Raw genomic sequence first — 17,725 nt, forward strand, 5'->3', positions numbered from 1 at the left:
CCCCCCCCCCTCCGGTATCTTGGGTCAAACCAGCTTGCCACCTCCTGCATATGCGTAAAAAACTTTAGCAAAATAAATCTCATGGCATCACCTTCACTTCTTCCACACACAATGGCGAAAATTAATCAACCGTCGACGCAGGTCAAACTCACAAACGTCTCCCTTGTGAGATTAAAGAAGGGCAAGAAGAGATTCGAAATTGCGTGCTACCAGAACAAGGTCCAGGACTACCGGTCGGGCGTGGAGAAGGACATCGAGGAGGTGTTGCAGATCCCGCAGGTGTTCACCAACGTTTCCAAAGGCCAGGTGGCATCCCAGGAGGACATTGTGCTGTGTTTTGGCAAGGACAAAACCACAGATGAGATCGTGTTGGAGATCTTGAAGAAGGGAGAAATCCAGTTGAACGAGAAAGAACGCGTAGCCTCCAAGGAGAAGTTGCATACCGAAATCCTCACCATCATCGCCACCAAGTGCATCAACCCAAAGTCCAAAAAGAGATACCCGCCAACCATGATCAACAAGGCGTTGACAGAGTTGAAGGTTAACTTTTTGCCTAACCGGCCGGCCAAGATCCAGGCCTTGGATGCGATCAGACTCTTGATCGAAAAGCAACTCATCCCTATCGCCAGAGCCAAGATGAGAGTCAAGATTACGCTAGAGCTCGCCAAGTACAAGAAGAACCAGGAGCAGATTAGGGGCTTCTTGGCGGATGAGGTGGATGAGGACATTTCCGGCAAGCTCTGGGTCTGCGTGAGTTATATCGATCCGGTTAACTACAGGGATATTGTCGAACTTTCCCAGGCCAACAACGGTAGTGTGGAGGTTCTCGATATGACTGTTGCCGATGAAAGTGACAAGAACTTGTAATGAGTAACGTATAAGATGTATGGGGAGATTTTGAAAGAAAATGGAGTGTATTCTATGAAGAGATTTTTACTCTCCTGTGAATGTGTTAATGAAATGTTATCTTTTTGGAAAATACGTATATAGAGGGTATATGGAGGGGAATTAGATATTGCCTAATGATTTGAGTACCCCAATATCTCGAAAAAGAATCTCTACAAGGATTGAACGCAGCTAGCGTTGGATGTACCTCCGTTTTCAAAACCAAATATAGTATCGTCATCTATGTCTACCAATAATCAGTTTGACTCTAGCTTGACCCATAGTAATGGCGCTCCTGCATTCACCTCATCTGTCACGTGCGCATCGCAGATTTTTATTTTTAGGTGAAAAAATACATGCATAAATTTTTCACCTTCAAGTAAACCCCATCTCATCACCACACACCACCCCAACCATGGCTAAAAGAGGAGGAAAACAGGGCGAGGACCGCCGCAAGAAACAGAGACAAGACGCGGACGCATTATTATCCACCGGGGTCTTTGGAAACAGTGAGAAGGAAAAGTACGTCAACTCTGAAGACGAGGAGCAGGACTACGAGTTGAAACCCAGACGGATGCAGAACCTCGAGGAGACAGTGGAGGGGTTGCCGACCAAGGGGGCAGACGGGAAGGTCACCCGGGTGATGCGCGCCAAGGTAGTCAGAAAGGAGCAGCCTAAGGCCGAGGAAAAGCCAGTCGAGGCGGTTGAAGAGGCTGCGATGCCCGAGGTGGTGTCGGAGTCCGAAGAGGAAGAGGAAGATGACCTTACACCGCAGGAGAGATTGGTCAAATTGAAGGAAGAAATCGCTCATTTGGTTTCCGGGTTGATTGAGGAGCCTGAAGAGAACATCAGAAACCTCAACCGGTTGCGCAAAATGGCAGAATCCAAAAACCCGCTTACCCAGCGCCTCTCGCTTCTTTCAATGGTGCCTGCATTCAAGGCGATCGCACCGTCGTACCGGATCCGTGCGCTCACCGACGCGGAGAAGCGCGAGAAGGTGGGGCGTGACGTGGCGCGTGCGCGCCATTTCGAGGAGCATTTAGTGGCAAACTACAAGAACTACATCGATTTGTTGACCAGACTCGCAAAGGTCAGCGTTCACACCCCAAATGCCACCGAACACGAGATTATTTCGGGGAGGATTGCCACCAGCGCCGCCTGTGAATTGGCCTCTGCCTTGCGTTTCTTCAACTTCCGCGCGGAGTTGCTTGTGATCATTATCCGTCGGTTGAACAAGAGACCGGCAGACGGCGCCGATTTAAAGGTGTTCCTCAAGTGCATTACAACCTTGGAGGAGCTTTTGACGGGGGATGCCGATTCCGGTGACGTCTCCTTTGACGTGGTGCGCATCTTGCAGAAGGCGCTCAGGGACAAGAAGTTTAGGGTTGACGAATCGGTGGTGAATCTCTTTTTATCACTAAACATCTTGACCGACTACGATCCGTTTGTGCAAGACGACAAGCCGAACCGTAAGGTTAACAAGAAAGACAGGGTCCATCTTTCCAAGACGCAGAGAAAGGCCAGAAAGGAAAACATCGCCATCGAGGAAGAGATGCGCCAGGCGGAGCACGCGGTTTCGGCAGTGGAACGCGAAAAGTTCCAGGCACAAATTTTGAAGATGCTCTTGACGACTTACTTGGAGATTTTGCGCTCTAAGCCCCAGGAGTTGATGGCGGCGGTGTTGGAAGGGTTGGCTAAGCATGCGCACATGACCAACTTTGAGTTATTAGGCGATTTTATGGAGGTTTTGCGTGAGATTGTGCGAGATTTGCTTGTCGAAGAGGAACTTACCAGCGGGGAAATCCGCCAGGTCTTGCTTGCCATTGTGACTGCCTTTTCCCTCCTCGGTTCCAACCTCCAGTACAAGCAGTTAAAGGTGTCGATTGACTTGTCCGCCTTTATCAACGCTTTGTACACCATCACTCCCCAGATCGCGATGGACGCCGATTTGGAGTTTTCGCACAAGTCGTTGAGACTCGCGGATCCGCTTGCGCTTGCCAATGAGCCGTTCAAGCCGGCGGTGAACGTGTCCACCAAGGTGGAGTTGTGGTTGAAGGCCATGAATCACATCTTTTTCTTGTCCCGAAACGGTACGGCGCCTAGAGCCGCGGCCTTTACTAAGAAAATTTACATGGCCTTGCTCCAGACGCCCGAGAAGTCATCTATTGCCTTGTTAAAGTTCATCGACAAGTTGATGACCCGCCACAGCACCATTGCCAGTTTGTACTCCACCGAGGACAGAGTGTCGACCGTGCAGAGCTTTAGCTTGCAGGGCACCGATTTGATGAGGGCCAACGGAGAAATGGCCATGTTGTGGGAGAACAACTTGCTTGAGAAGCACTATTCCACTGTGGTTGTCAAGGGCTTGAAGAACATGCAGTCCAAGGCCAAGGAGGAGAACAAGCAGTAGTGTATATTATGAATTTTTTGATTTGAATGGTAGAACATGCAAGAGAGTTGACTTTGGGGCCGTACGCTTGGGCAGTTTAGGGTAAACTCCTAGAGTAGAACATGCGTCCTATGGCTAATATAAGACACCGGGGAACTTTGGTTGCCAGAATTGCCCGGTGTATGAGCGTGGTATTCCAGAACATTTCCAAAGACTCGATTTGCAAACAGTAGGAGGTAATATTAATGGCTAGGCGATACTGGACTAGAAATTTGGAAAAAAAGAACCCACGGCGAGAGTCGAACTCGCAATCTTTTGATTAGAAGTCAAACGCGTTAACCATTACGCTACGCAGGCATTCAATGAGGAGATAGGATATAAAGGCGTTGTGTCTTGTTTGCTTATCTGATGCGTATGTATACAAGAACGCTAGACAGTGACTTGGAGCCCCGGGTAAAAAAAAAGGTTGTTTTGTGCGACATACTAGCTTTGAGTAGTAAGTTTGGTGAGAGTCTCCTCGAAGACTGGAATCAATAGTTTATCAGGGCAACTGTCAGCATTGGTTTGGCACTATGCCAAGTTCTAAGGTTATATTCTAGATTTCACGGCGCTTTATAGCTCTGACTTTGGTTTTCGAGATTTGAAAGTGATGAATCAACTAGAGATACTACAGAGATGGGCCCGTGGGGTGGCTTGAATAGCTAATTCATACTGGTGCGTTTTCGAATTGCAGGGAGTCATAGTGGCATGTGATTTGGTTTACATTTTAGGGATTCAACTTTTAGCATTTCAATGCTGCTATCATTGTCCTTTTTCCACGTTCTCAAATAGTTTGACCTTCCAATCGGAGTGAACGATAATTATGCCTGGGTTAAAACTTATCCCGGTATATCTTTCGCAAGTCACTACCAAGAAATGGTCCCATCATATGTACTGGCGTACCTCGGCTTATATCACATTTAAATGATCTCGAGAATTTTTGTTGATTTATCTAGCCAACCCCAAAACAACTCAGTACTGCACATATATTTTCGGGTTTCTGTAGCGGGTTTTCTAGAATACCAATAAAAATAGACACATACACCGATATCAGAGACCAATTACGAGATGGGTCCTTAAGATCCAGTACTTGGCTACACCAGACATGAACTGTGGTGATAAGCTGTTGAAATATCGAGCAGAGAAATATAAAATCAAGGAATTTTTGAAATGTTTCAAGGCCTAGTCTTGCTGTCCAAGTCTACCCGGGTGAATATCTCCCGCTCGAGATGAGGAACGCCGCCCGGAATACCTAAGGGATGAGATCCACGAGGGGGAAATTATTCTCTCCAAATTGAGATTAGACCTAGCGTTTTACACAAAAGCACTTGGAACTCTTTGTCATTTTGGTGGATTAATCAAAATCCTACCAGCACCGCTGCATCTCAGTCTTGAGTTTGAAGCGATAATCAAACCGGCATGCTAAGCTTCTGGGCCTTATCAATCCATTGATTAACCCTGGTTGGTGATTATATTTCGTAAATCCCACTTTCCAGGTAAAAAAAGAATATCCATTTACTACCACGTGTAAAGGGTGCTTACGGGGCTTAAAAGCTCCTCATACTGAGATTTAGGACATAGCCATCCATACTATGCTAGTGTGAATTATATCCTATTATTTCTGTCTAACGGCCTAATATTCCAATCTTACGGAACTACAGTATATATTTTGCCGTTATACTCCGATTTGTGTGTATTAACCCAATCTGTTGCTTAATTTGTTTTGCTATGTAATTCTATATACGTGAACGCAACAGGTCACAGGCTAAGTAGGTCACAGGCCAAGCAGCTGACCAATGAGAATGCATCATCCATCCCCTTACTCCAACGTCCACACACATCCTTTCGTAGTCACCCTCCTCTACAAAACGACTTATATATATATACCGTGACTCCTGGGCTTTTGGATTAAAACTGCTCAAGACTAATGCCTACGCGCAGTGGGCTTTGACAGCGCCCGAACCGGAATTTTGCTCCTGCCAACGTTACAGCGCTAAATTTTCGCCGTCCGCGAAAGTGGGACAACAGCCAGAAAAGAAAATTAAATTAAATTAAATCACTGAAACGGCACTGTTTCCCCCCAGAACTAGTGCTACATTACACAGGCCCCAACCGCCATCAATCTCCCGTTGCAACCCATTGCCCTTGACCGCCTACCACTGTTTAAATTTTAACGCCATTTATCCCGCGCGCAGTGGCTATTTCAAAGCATCCACCCATCCACAACAACGGAACATTGCTTTGACCGCTAGAAATTAAATATATAATCCATTTATCAATGGCCCAGGAGCATCCCGTCTTTCCGTTCGACATGTTTTCATCGCTATCTAGTATGAAGTCTAGCGACCAGTCCACGCCAACTGGCAGCCAGGACCCGTTTGCTTTTAACCCCCGTTCCTTCGACATCGAGATGAGCCAGGATAAGACCACTGAAATTTCCTATCAACCCAATGAAGTTTCTAGCCAAGTCAAGGACATTTCCATTCAAGTCCCCGAAGAAATTAAGCCCGATCTGACGTCTAGTGAAACCTCCGATGAGACAGAAAGTCACACCGTACTGTCTGCGATCCCCATCCATGGATCTTTCGCTTTCATCAGCCAAACAACTTCTGATCCAGACAACTCCATGAGCCAAGACACTCTTAACGCTTCCTTTTCGTTTAGTGCCTCCCAGCCTACCGTTGAGCCCTTGAGGAAGCCCACCTCAGACATCGCCTCGGAACAGCCTGCGTTAAAGGAGATCCTCCCTAAGCTAATCAGTAAGTACGACCAGAAGAGTGGTAATATTTTTTTTTGGTGCGGATGTGCATAGATTTGCAATGTATTGGACGCTCTTTGGACTGCTTAAACACGGATATTTTCTCAAGACAAGATCTGAGACTAGCCTTCTCCGTAGCTTCCAAGAATGTTGCAAATTTATCATTGAAGTTCGAGAAGTATGGACTACCACCCGAGACTTCCAACTCTTGACAATACTAACACCTCTAGCACCTGCCCCTGAGTCTGAGGAAACACCTGTGGCTCCAAAACGGAAGCGAGGTCGCCCTAAGAAGGTTGTCGCACAGGTTGCGCCGCCGCTAGAGAAACGCAAAAGAGGCCGCCCCAGAACGCGTCCAGTGGAGGAGACTGCCACCAAACCGAGAAAATACACCAAGAAAACTCGCGATGAAAACGGAAAGTCGTTGCTCCACACGGGCAGACCAAAAACCAAAGCCGTATCGTTTATGGGGATCTTGATGCAGAGAAAGCTCGCAAGGGGCGAGGAAGTGGAGGAGTACATCGAAGAATACCCCAACACCTCGGAGGCTGAGGATAGCGACAAGGAGAACCAAGAAGAGGTTCCGGAGCCCGAGCCAGCACCAAAGCCTACCAGAAAACTCTTGGTACGCCAACCGAAAAACGTCTCCGTCCTCCGGGTTCCGCAGGCCTTGGTTCTCCCGCCAAAACCCGTGCCAAAGGCCCCGGTTCAGGCGCCGGTACCAGTGGTGAAGCAGCGTCCGGGCGTCAAATTGAGAATTGGAAGCAAGCGGGCTCGTAAGGTGACCAGAAAAAACCGCTTGGAGCGGATTCTGGTGGTGGATCTGAAGTATTCGCAGGTAATTTTTGTGTTTTCCAACGCGGAAATTTTGATTTCGGCTCCGGATTCGCTTGCAGTTTCGCCGACCCCGGTGGTTTCTGGAAGCACCACACCACTTTCATTGAACGCAACCCACGACGCTTGGGTCAGAGAACGAATTGAGCGAAAGTCGACGTTGTTCCAGCTGTTTGGTGATTCCACCGAGAGTGATTCGTTGTCTCTAGCTTCTCAAGAAGGGGCTCCCCAGGAGCTCCCGACGGCCCAGGACTTTACTTCGGGGTATATTCTATCTCAAGAGCCTATTTCCCAGGTATCTATTCCAGATTCTGCCTCTCAAACCTCCCCCGCACCGACTCTCTTGGCCCCAAATCCAATGGAACTCTTGACTCCAAACCAACTCGAGCTTTTTGCTCCGGAATCTACCCCAGTGAGTGCTTCCAACGACCAGAGCCTGGTCACACATAACGGAGAGGCGTCTCAGAACCCTTTGCTAGATACCGCCAACTGGTTGGCTGTGGGACAAACTGTTGCCCCCAGAAAGCGTGGCCGTCCGAGAAAGTACCCATTGCCTGCCACAAATGGAGTTTCAGTTGTCGGCGCTCCCGTTACCAATGGAGCCCTGTCTGTCCCAACCTCCAACGGAGTAGTCGAAGGGACTTCAGCCCAGATTTCAGGGCCAGTGGCCCCGTTTCCGAGAAAGCGTGGCCGTCCGCGGATTCATCCTATCGGTTATATTCCCGCAAAGGCGGTCAAAACCGGCTCGGGCCGCCCGGGTCGTCCACCGGGGAGACCCCGCAAGCACCCGCTCCCAGTTTCCGCTTTGTTGTCCACCACTAACATCGGCCACCCGCTTAGAGCCATCAGAAGCAGGCAGAGCTTGTACTTCACCGCCGCGTCCAAGACCTTGCCCAACCTCCCAGGCTTGTTCAAGTCTGACAACGGGTACGTGCAGTTCAGCAGGGGCTATCTAAAGGACATTATGGCTCCGGGGTTGAAGGATGTTCCTAAATAATGTGTGAAGGGTGCGGGCGTTCAAGATAGGCTCAAGATATGCCTGTTTTAATGTAATGAATTCATACAAAAATACAAATAAGCTTAAATTTAGACCAGACGGCGCTGCGCTTTGGATACATATGCTAGAAGTAAGCTTCTATTATTTCAGTCACATTTTCTTGCGACATATGATACGTATTTTCACGTACTCCTCGTGGAATCAACGTTAGCTAAGAGCTACATGTAAGCTGTCCCTGTTGGATTACAGTGTTACATCCTCACCGTCATCCGGTACGGACCTACTATATCGCAGTATTAAACTGAAAATATGCTATTATATATCACTTAAAGTATTCCAACCTTGGCTTCCTCGTTTGTATCCAAAAGCAATGCCGCAGCCGCAGCCCATTTTGTGTTACGTGCCATGCCATCTATTGGTCGCAAAAATAGACCCCATATTTGATAGTAGATAAGGGTTGTAATATTCGTTCAAACCTGGGATCCTTTTGATATACCGCATTTGTTAGATACAGACAGCTCGAAGCCATCTTTTGCTTGGCGACAACTTTGCTAATTCGAAAAAAAAAATAGCGCTAGAATGAGAGCTTTAGAAAGCCAGAAGTTCCCTTCGTTCCGGTCGTTTAGAAGGAGTAAGAAATCCAAAGGAAGCATTGATGTGCTCCAGATTCACAAGGTTGATGGACTGAGCGACCCCACTGATATCCACCGTCAGGCTCCTATCTCCCTTTCTAAAACCGCCATGTTAGAAACTCCAATTGTTCACGTTCAGTCTATTGTTCCTGCTGCGCTTGCAGAGTTCCAAGCGTTAGATTTGGCTTCAGAGCTGGTTCTGTTGGACATTAACTCCCTGTTAATCGCCAAGATCCCTGAGGCCATGTACAGCGGCTATGCCTACGTCGAGTGGTACGTTTCCAACGCTAAGCAGTCAGCAGCTTATTTCCAACACTCTTTAGGATTCAAGCCGGTGGCCTATAAGGGTTTGGAGACGGGATCCCGCGATGTCTGCTCGCACGTTGTCCGCAATGGTGACGCCATCTTTGTCTTCACCAGTGCCCTCAGAAGTAGTGCCCCGGAAGGCTCTGAGGACAAGGAGACTGTGGATGCCATCCATAGTCATATTACCAAGCACGGTGATGGGGTCAAAGACGTGGCATATTACGTCAACGATGCACAGACCCTTTTTACTATCTCCACCGAGGCCGGTGCTCGGGTTATCGAGCCTCCACACACCGTTCAAGACGAGTACGGCAGCGCTGTGATTGCCCGTATCTCTGTATTTGGCGACACGGTTCACAGTTTGGTCCAACTTCAGGATTATGCTGGTCCTTTTTTGCCCGGGTACAAGCCCCCAAAGGCGCAACAAGCCACCATCTTTGATGATCTAAGCCCAATAGAGTTGATCCGTATCGACCACTGCGTGCAGAATCAGGGTTGGGATAAGATGGTTGAGTCATGCTCGAAGTACTCCAGGATGCTCGGCTTCCACAAGTTCTGGCTGGTTGATGAGAAAGACGTCTCCACTGAGTTTTCCGCTTTGAAATCCATAGTCATGGCCTCCCCTGACGAGGTGATCAAGATGCCGGTTAACGAGCCCGCCGTGGGGAAATGCAAGTCTCAGATCGAGGAGTTTATCGAGTTTTACGATGGCCCGGGCATCCAGCACGTTGCTATTTTGACCGATGACATTATTGCTACGGTTGGAGCTATGAAACTGCGGGGGTGCGAGTTTATCAGCGTTCCAGATGCGTATTTCGATAATTTAAGGGAGAGACTCGCAACAAGCAGTACCGAGATTTTAGAATCTATGGATGAGTTGCAAAGATTGGGGGTGTTGGTGGATTTTGACGAGAACGGCTACCTCCTTCAGTTATTTACTCAGCCTTTGTCTGACAGACCGACGTTGTTCTTGGAGATTATCCAGAGACACAACCATAACGGGTTTGGAGCGGGAAACTTCAAGGCGTTGTTTGAAACAATCGAGCAAGAACAGCGGAAAAGGGGGACGTTGTAACAAGCGCTGTGGGGTACCAGTCGTGTGACTTTAATTTAGAATTCAATAATGGCTGAAGTTGTTTGGATATATAGACGGGTATGCCTTGTGTTGAAGGTTCATGTCATGCGTGTGGTAAAGCAATCGACGTTACTCAGGTCTAACCAAATTAATATTTTAATATTTATATATTCATTCTTGGATGGCTCAAAAACTACGGAACATCTTTTGTTCACAAGATTCCGTATTATCGGTCTAAAGCTATAACTCTATTTATTACGGGCAACTGGATTTTCGGCCAAGGGGAAACATTCACCCTAAGCTGACAATTAGACACTATGGCCGAGTTGGTTAAGGCGAAGGTCGCAGAATTTGCGCTTTCGGGCGCAGACGCAATCCTTTGGGTTTACCCGCGCGGGTTCGAATCCCGTTGGTGTCTTGATGTTTTTTTTTTTAACATGTCATTTTCAGAGCAAGTGATTTTTAACCGACTATTGATATCTAGAGTCTGTAGTGTGTATGAAACTAAGCTTCAAGTGTAATTTTACGTCTATTCAAGGTTTATCTTTGGGATTTGTGTTGATAATTTCTCCCATACTTGTTCTCATGAACCTGAATCAACTCAGTATTAGGATCATATATTGTCTTACCGACCTCGATGCGTATAAGTTTTGATTGGTTTGGCATCACCTACCCAAATTTTGTAACATTATCAATCCCAACAGAGATATTCCCAAACGGTGCAATTCCTCTTTCAGGGTTGTATTCTCGCCAAATATCCCACTCTAATCCATACATTTCTTTCCTATGATACAATATTATTTCCCTATAACTTCAATCCAGAACTGCCGGTTTGGACCTTGCCCTTCTTCAAGTTACCCTTGACGTCTCTCATCTCACCCTTCTTGCCCACAACGGTGATATTAGAAGCGTTGGCCAAGGTCTCAATGACATCATTAGTCTTTGACTTTTTAGTAGCTGGGGTGCCAGACTGTTTCGCAGCAATCGCCTTTTCGGCAACCTCCTTGCCTCTCTTTCTCTTAACAGCTCTGCGCAATCTCTGCTTGTCGTCGCGCGACAACTCGTCCTTGGACATTACAAGACCCGATTTCAACTTGATTTCACCGTTACCGGTCTTTAACCCACGAGCGTCTGTCGGATTGTAGATTTCTTGTGGGGCGAGGGTCTGGGTGGTGGAGCCTGTCAATGGCTGAGCATCTTCCATTGCAATGGCGTTGGTGTTAACCTTGACCTCCAACGATTTCTGTTGTGGCTTCGGAACAAAGTGGGCGGAGCACAAAGCATCTAACTTGTGGGATAACGACTGGTACATGGCGGTAATCTCCTCGTGGGCCTTTGTCAACTCATCGCTGGCAGCCGAAGGCGCGGTGGTGGCACCGGTAGCGTTTTGGTAATCGTCCTCGTACAACTGCGCCAAAGACTTGGAAGATTTGGTTTCGCTAAGCTCAAAACGGTTGGAGGAACGGAAATTTTTCAAGTCGGTGACCACCCGTCTTGGAAGGTCATCCCATTCTTCCGCCTTGATTCTTCTTCTGATCATCTCCTCAAGCGACTCGGTCGACTCCTTTGTGATTACAGGCACCGGCTTTGCGGTTCGCTCAAACTCCAACTCCTCCTCGAGCAAAGAGTCCATTGGACGGTCACGGGCCTTGGCCTCACCCCTCATCGACCACTTCTTGACCGCCACGGCCTCCTCTTCCAACTTGGTAATCTCCTCCTGGATGAGTTTTTGATGCTTTTGGAATGACGACATGTTTTCCTCAGCCGGCTCTTGTTGCGTGTCTTCGTCAGCGAAAAGGTCCATCATGGCACCATTCATGGCGTTGTCGTAGTCGTCTTCATTAAAGTCAAATTCTTCCTCCTCTTCCTCCTCGGCTTTCTTGGACTTTTTGGCCACAACTTTGGTCTGTTCGTTCGGTTTGTCAAAGAAATCGTTGAAATAAGCCACGTCGTCTTCGTCAGAGTCGCTCAAGTCGCCAAACATGTCGATTCCGTCGTCTTCCTGGTTGTCGTCCATATTTTCCGCAGCAAGGGTCTGTCTGTTGAACTCATCGATGTCAAAGAAGTCGTCATTAAGGCCGAATGCATCTTTCTTTGCGGTGGTTGTGACGGTCACGGTCTCTTCCTCTGATTCAGGTACTTTGACGTCCAACTCAGCTTCAGATTCTTCCAATTCATCTTGTGATTCTTCCAGTCCACCTTCAACATCCAAGTCATCCTCAGATCCTTCCAATTCCTCTTCAGAGCCCAACTCCTCGTCTGAACCCAAGTCTTCTAAGCCAGAGCCTTCGGCAGATTCCTCTCCCGATTCTTCCTCGTCCGCAAACTCAACGGAAAAAAGTGCCTTCAACTCGGGAATCTTCTCGGATAACAAGTTTTCCGAAACATCATCGATGATCAACTTGGCCTGGCCCCATACCTGGGAGGAATCCAAGCCATCTACATATATCTCGTCGATGATCGATCTTTGTTGGTTTTCGGCGTCGGTGTTGGCCTTGATGACAGGGTCCAAGTACTGTTTGATGGTCTGGAGCACGGAATCCTGGCTTTCCACAGACTGGGCAAACACCGCAGTCGGGTCTTCCGTAAAGAGATCCAAAATGTCAGTGGTGGAAGACATAGCTGGGATATGAGGTGATGGTATAAGATGCTGAATCTTTTTAAGCCTGCAGAAAAATCTTTTCAAATTTTTTACGCCGCAGCGCGCCGCATGGAGATGGTCATGCACGACGCGACGATGCGGTGAGCTAGAGGGTGTAGTTATTTCTAAAAAGTTTTAGGATTAGATCGACCAGTAGAAGCTTTTAGAGTGCGTTTTGCGAATTAGTTTTATAATCGGTGCACATTCCCCTATCTGATATTCACACAATATAGTGCACTTTTCTGTGGTTCTATATCCCCCCCGTTGAATTTCCTCTACTCCCGTGTTTAATGTTTCCCATGTATATTTTCATGTATATTTTCATTCATCACTTTTCAAGTCTCTACACCAACTTGTCTTCAATGCGTTGCGGTGAAACCTCGCTGATGTCCTTCAAACACTGCTCGTACGCGTCGATGAAGAACCTGGCTCTGTCCAAGCCGTCGTAGGACTTGGAGATGTTCACTGTGATCTTCAAGCTAGGGGTGACGGCCGCTTCGGCGACGGTTTTCTGAGTTGGGAGGCTCATCAAGTCATCAAACAAGTCGTCAAGGTCCAAAGCAGCGGCCTTTGGTGGGACAGCAGCGTCGAGCACCTCGACAGCCATAACGATCGCATCGGATTTACCAGCCTGTAATAACTCCTCAAAGACTGGGTCCACAAGGGCTGACTTGGTGCGGTATCTAGAGTCGTAGGCCTCACTGGCAGCCTCATAGCAATCGTCCAAAAGCTCGGCCAACCCTCCCGCATTCTGCGTCTGGGCGATCGGCAAGGCGTATGCTCTGACGATCTGTGTTGGAGGCAAGACCTTAGCCGGCTTGGTGGCCTTAGGCGCTTCTGGAACCCTGAGTACAATGTTGGACAAGTCGAGATGCTCCTTCGACTGGAGGTACAGGGTGAAGAAGCTAATGTTATCCGCAGAGGCCTGGCCGAGGTACGCCAACACGTCACCGAAGAGCAAGCGGCCCTTTGGTCCGGACGCTGGGATCTTTGCGATCGCATCAGCTTGCGAAATGTGGTTCTTGTGGAGGAGAAGCTCCACAGAAGGAAGGAGCTTGTGGTTGGTGGCAGCATTGGCAGGCCCAAAAACAGAGGCAGACTTTCCAGACTTGGCTGGGGTCTGTGGGGGTTTGGCTGTTGGGGTCGGAGCCGGGGCAGGAGTCAGGACTGGAACTGCCGCCTTTGGAGTTTCCTTTGGAATTTCCTTTGGAGCAGGAGTTGCCGGGGCAGCACTTTCAACGGTATAGTCCAAATCAGCCAAAACATCACCCTCTTCCGCCAAAAACGCAATAGTCTGACCGACTGGAATTTTCTTATCGCCATCCTTCAGCAAGATCTTCGCCAAGATCCCATCGTCTTGCGCCTCAACGTCGATCGTCGCCTTATCCGTTTCGATCTCCAAAAGCACGTCACCGGTAGTGAATGCCTCACCTGGCTGGAATTTCCATTCGATAATCCCGCCTTCCTCCATGGTTGGCGACATGGCTGGCATCTTGAACGCGGTCGCCGCAAAGCGGGACGGAGTCATACAGAATGCTAAATTGTTAGTATCTATGTGGGATTAAAGGATGCTATTATTGGAAATCGTGAAACATAATTGGTGAGTTATATCCGTGCTGCCTCAACCATTGGTCAAGCCGCCGATTGACGGCGTAAGTCGTACCACAGTCCAGCTATATCTTTCAATCGTCTTGTTGATTCACATACCTCTAATTCTGGCAGGCACTAAGGCCTTGCGCAATGTGGCTGCTCTAATCATCGTATGATAGTTAGTCCGAGGTGAGCAAGACTTGTGGTTGAGGTCGTTAAAAGCGCAAATATCTCGAGACCTGCTGATGTATGCGCTTTCCCCTCCCGCAGCTTAAGAGCACGAGATTTCGGACTACCAGCTCCCATGAAACATACAGGATAATTATTGCCAGATCGAGCATCATATAGTTCGTGCCACATCGGGAAGTCAGTGTGTGACACGTGATGCCGATGACCTGTCATGTACGTACGGAAGATGAGTTCCGTGGGGCAGGAGGGCTGGCCCGGTTGCTTTTTGCCAGACTTGGGGTTTGAAATAAGGATTATAGGCGGAAATAACCCATGAGCCATATATGGGTTGGTAAAGTATAGTACAGTGATATATCTGTATGGATTATACACTCAATACTGTCTGATGTTGAAGATGAGCCCTTATGCATCGAAGCTATACGTTTAGATCAGAACTGGTGGTACGAGTCGTGTCTTTCAGTCATATAAGCAAGAATTAGCATTATCGATAATATGGAATTTTGCCGGTAACCGAAACTAGATATAATGGTTTATAATTATAAGAGAGGGATCGTAGCTACTTACCCAACACCGGATGGATAATCGATAGATAATATATGCTACCTGGTTCGTAATCAAGACTGCATATAGCTTTGGGGTTTGAACTCCGAACCCCACCCACTCTTTGAGGCTGTCGAGAACTATATTCTCAGTATCGAGATAGAAAACGCCCTGGACCTGAAATTGGTTACAAATTAAATTTCCTACCGAGCGGAACCCCTATCCTATGAGAAAACCATCATTGAAGGTATTCAAATCCCTAGCCGGATCCAAATCATATGGCCTGTACTTGAGTTCGGTCCACTAAGCCAGAACCCGGTTCGTAAACTCCAAATGGTCATACCTAAGTCGCTATATGTAATCCATGGGACTAATCGTTGCTATACTCCATATAACCGCAAATTAAATCTGAGGGAGGTTTGGTTACAAATGCGCCGCATGGTAACGTTGACGACGAATCCAAAACATCGATAGTGGCATACATCTTGAACTTTGTGAGTTAACCAAAAGCCGCACCCGTACTAAATTAGCTTTAAATCCAGGTAAATTTTGGATAACAACCCTGATCTTGAAACCCCTTAGTAGTTACTTCTCCATTACACCTAGCCAAGCTTATCATAGCCTCTCCTGGTCCAATCCGACGTATTAATCCTGCACATAGCCCATTCCCCAATCCGGAAGATAAGAAAAATCTCGTGTTTAGTTTTTGTTCGTGCCTGATCCTTGGCTATATATAGACCGGCGACAACAATACAAGTAGCCCTACAACCGCGGAATTGTCTCAGCTCGTTCTTTCTTTGCTACACGATTGACAAAAACTGTAATTCATACGTGCTTGAGTTCCAGACCTGGCATCTAAGTGACGAGTGATTTTACCATTGCATACATAATCCACACCAGCCATTGGAGCCTGATCCCCAGATTGTTTCAGCCCTAACCTCCCGTTTTTTTTTTTGTTAAACCCCGAACCACTTTTTCATGGACTCTGCGACCCCACCCACCGGTGCATATACGGAAATCCCCGTGGAGCGCACAGCACAACTGATTCGCGTGCGCCGCGACCTGATCCTCAACCAGCCAATTGGTTCGTTCAAGGGCCCCAACACACTTGGACGGTTTGCGCTGTCGTATTCGCGTGCCCAGTCGTTCCGCTCGATCGACCCCAGCTACGCCACGCGTCGCTCCTTCTTTGTGGAAGACGATGACGAGATCTTTGACCCCAACACTCTTGCGCCCGCCACGCGCGGCGCCCGTCTTTCAACGCTTATCCACGACTTCCGCCGCCCCTATGGTGCGGTGGAATCAGACGAGGAGGATTCTGACTCGGTCTTTGATGATACCCGTTCATTCGCATCCTTCCGCAACACCTACTCTACGGCAGCCCAAGGCCGCTTGCACCCGGCCCGGTCGCACATATCGCTCGTGGAGAGCACGCCACTTGTGTTGAAACACGTTGAGGATGCCGAGGGCAAGGTGCACACGGTCATCGCGGGCCAATCCACTAAGCCGCAAACGGTGTTCAACTCTGTAAACGTGCTCATCGGTGTGGGGTTACTTGCTTTGCCGCTTGGCATGCGCTACACCGGCTGGGCTATGGGCGGTTTTATCCTCACGGTGTGCTGTGCCGTCACCTTCTGGTCCGCTGGCTTGCTTGGTTACTGTATGGATACGGACCAAACGTTGATGACGTATGCCGATCTTGGCTATGCATCCTTTGGCTCCCGGGGCCGCCTTCTCATTTCGTTCTTGTTCTCCCTCGACCTCCTTGGCTCGTGTGTGGCGTTGATCATCTTGTTTTCTGACTCTCTCAACGCGCTCTTCCCCCAATTCTCCGTCACCCAGTGGAAACTTATCGGCTTTGTGGTGCTCACGCCCTTCAGTTTCTTGCCTCTTAACGTTTTGTCCATTTTTTCCCTCCTTGGAATTACGTGCACCATTTCTGTGGTGGTGCTCACCTTTTTTTGCGGACTTTTCAAACCGGAAACGCCCGGATCCTTGGTTGAATTCGCGCCGTTGAACATGTGGCCCGACACTGGTCTCGATTTTTTGCTCGGAGTGGCCATTCTCATGGCACCGTTTGGCGGCCACGCCATCTTTCCAAACTTGAAAGCAGACATGAGACATCCCCATAAGTTCCAGTCCTCGCTCAAGATCACCTACGGTATCACCTACGTCACAGACTTTTCCATGGCCGTGATTGGCTACTTGATGTTCGGCACCAAGGTCGGGAACGAGGTTACCAACTCGTTATTGTTGACTGGCGGCTATCCCGCGTACATCTATTATCTAATCTCCGGGCTCGTCAGCATGGTGCCGTTTGCCAAGCTTCCGCTCAATGTCAACCCGATCGTCAATGTGCTTGAGGTGGTGTTGGGCTGTGATAAGACCGCTGTTCGCGAGCAGCAGGCCTCCCAGAAAGTGTCCGGGCTAGGTTTACCCCTCTGGTGCAACGTATTGTTGCTGAACGCGCTCGTTGTGACGGTCAACTTGCTGGTGGTGTTGATTGCGATCGTCATGCCGGACTTTGACCGTGTGATTGGGTTGATGGGGGCGTCGTTGTGCTTTCTCATTTGTTTGATCTTGCCGACGTGTTTCTACTTGAGGTTGTGCGGGGATAAGATTGGAGGGGCTGAAAGAGTGTGTTGTTATGTTTGCATCGGGGTGAGTGTGGTGTTGGGGGTGACGTGTACGTATGCAACACTCAGAAACTAGGCCCGGAGGAGGAAGAGCTTTTACTAAGGCAGACCACCGAGCATCTTGCCAAAAGTGCCGTTGTCTGAGTTGGGTGAGCTAACGGTTCCTCGTCCTAGAAAGGGGTTTATACCACTCTCACTATGTAATGTCCATTTA

The 17,725-nt window shown here is 48.4% G+C and overlaps 7 protein-coding genes and 2 non-coding genes across 9 annotated transcripts; 6 read left to right on the forward strand and 3 right to left on the reverse strand.

Annotated features, from left to right (window-relative positions):
• Positions 1–111: 111 nt before the first annotated feature.
• On the forward strand, positions 112–1,108 carry BABINDRAFT_47216 (guanine nucleotide exchange factor; the record flags this gene model as incomplete). Its single annotated transcript, XM_019132128.1, has 1 exon — positions 112–1,108. One exon carries the CDS (start codon positions 112–114, stop codon positions 865–867), a length of 756 nt encoding a protein of 251 aa, XP_018986630.1. The 3' UTR covers positions 868–1,108.
• A 167-nt stretch (positions 1,109–1,275) lies between these two features.
• BABINDRAFT_160664 (uncharacterized protein) lies at positions 1,276–3,530 on the forward strand. Its single transcript, XM_019128371.1, has one exon. It carries the CDS (start codon positions 1,301–1,303, stop codon positions 3,293–3,295), a length of 1,995 nt encoding a protein of 664 aa, XP_018986631.1. The 5' UTR covers positions 1,276–1,300; the 3' UTR covers positions 3,296–3,530.
• Positions 3,531–3,558: 28 nt separating this feature from the next.
• Positions 3,559–3,631, reverse strand: BABINDRAFT_t133. The gene has a single exon. It is a non-coding gene; the product is annotated as a tRNA-Arg (tRNA).
• Positions 3,632–5,264: 1,633 nt separating this feature from the next.
• Positions 5,265–8,011, forward strand: BABINDRAFT_160666 (uncharacterized protein). Its single transcript, XM_019128372.1, has 2 exons — positions 5,265–6,072; positions 6,302–8,011. The coding sequence occupies exons 1-2, from the start codon at positions 5,592–5,594 to the stop codon at positions 7,900–7,902; spliced, it is 2,082 nt and encodes a 693-aa protein (XP_018986632.1). The 5' UTR covers positions 5,265–5,591; the 3' UTR covers positions 7,903–8,011.
• A 429-nt stretch (positions 8,012–8,440) lies between these two features.
• On the forward strand, positions 8,441–10,090 carry BABINDRAFT_160667 (uncharacterized protein). The gene has a single exon (XM_019128373.1). The coding sequence runs from the start codon at positions 8,482–8,484 to the stop codon at positions 9,913–9,915; it is 1,434 nt and encodes a 477-aa protein (XP_018986633.1). The 5' UTR covers positions 8,441–8,481; the 3' UTR covers positions 9,916–10,090.
• Positions 10,091–10,226: 136 nt separating this feature from the next.
• On the forward strand, positions 10,227–10,333 carry BABINDRAFT_t115. The gene has a single exon. It is a non-coding gene; the product is annotated as a tRNA-Leu (tRNA).
• Positions 10,334–10,452: 119 nt separating this feature from the next.
• MPP10 (rRNA-processing protein) lies at positions 10,453–12,716 on the reverse strand. The gene has a single exon (XM_019128374.1). It carries the CDS (start codon positions 12,533–12,535, stop codon positions 10,721–10,723), a length of 1,815 nt encoding a protein of 604 aa, XP_018986634.1. The 5' UTR covers positions 12,536–12,716; the 3' UTR covers positions 10,453–10,720.
• On the reverse strand, positions 12,706–14,316 carry PDX1 (Pdx1p; the record flags this gene model as incomplete). The annotated part of the gene is made up of 2 exons (XM_019128375.1): positions 12,706–14,092; positions 14,264–14,316. Coding segments are annotated over 2 exons (1,246 nt in total), but the record flags the coding sequence as incomplete, so codon positions are not given.
• A 1,537-nt stretch (positions 14,317–15,853) lies between these two features.
• BABINDRAFT_34347 (uncharacterized protein) lies at positions 15,854–17,587 on the forward strand (the record flags this gene model as incomplete). The annotated part of the gene is made up of 1 exon (XM_019131674.1): positions 15,854–17,587. The coding sequence occupies one exon, from the start codon at positions 15,854–15,856 to the stop codon at positions 17,585–17,587; it is 1,734 nt and encodes a 577-aa protein (XP_018986636.1).
• Between the last annotated feature and the right edge of the window lie 138 nt (positions 17,588–17,725).

This window comes from Babjeviella inositovora (genome assembly GCF_001661335.1).
Source record: "Babjeviella inositovora NRRL Y-12698 unplaced genomic scaffold BABINscaffold_3, whole genome shotgun sequence".
NCBI lineage: Eukaryota > Fungi > Ascomycota > Pichiomycetes > Serinales > Babjeviella > Babjeviella inositovora.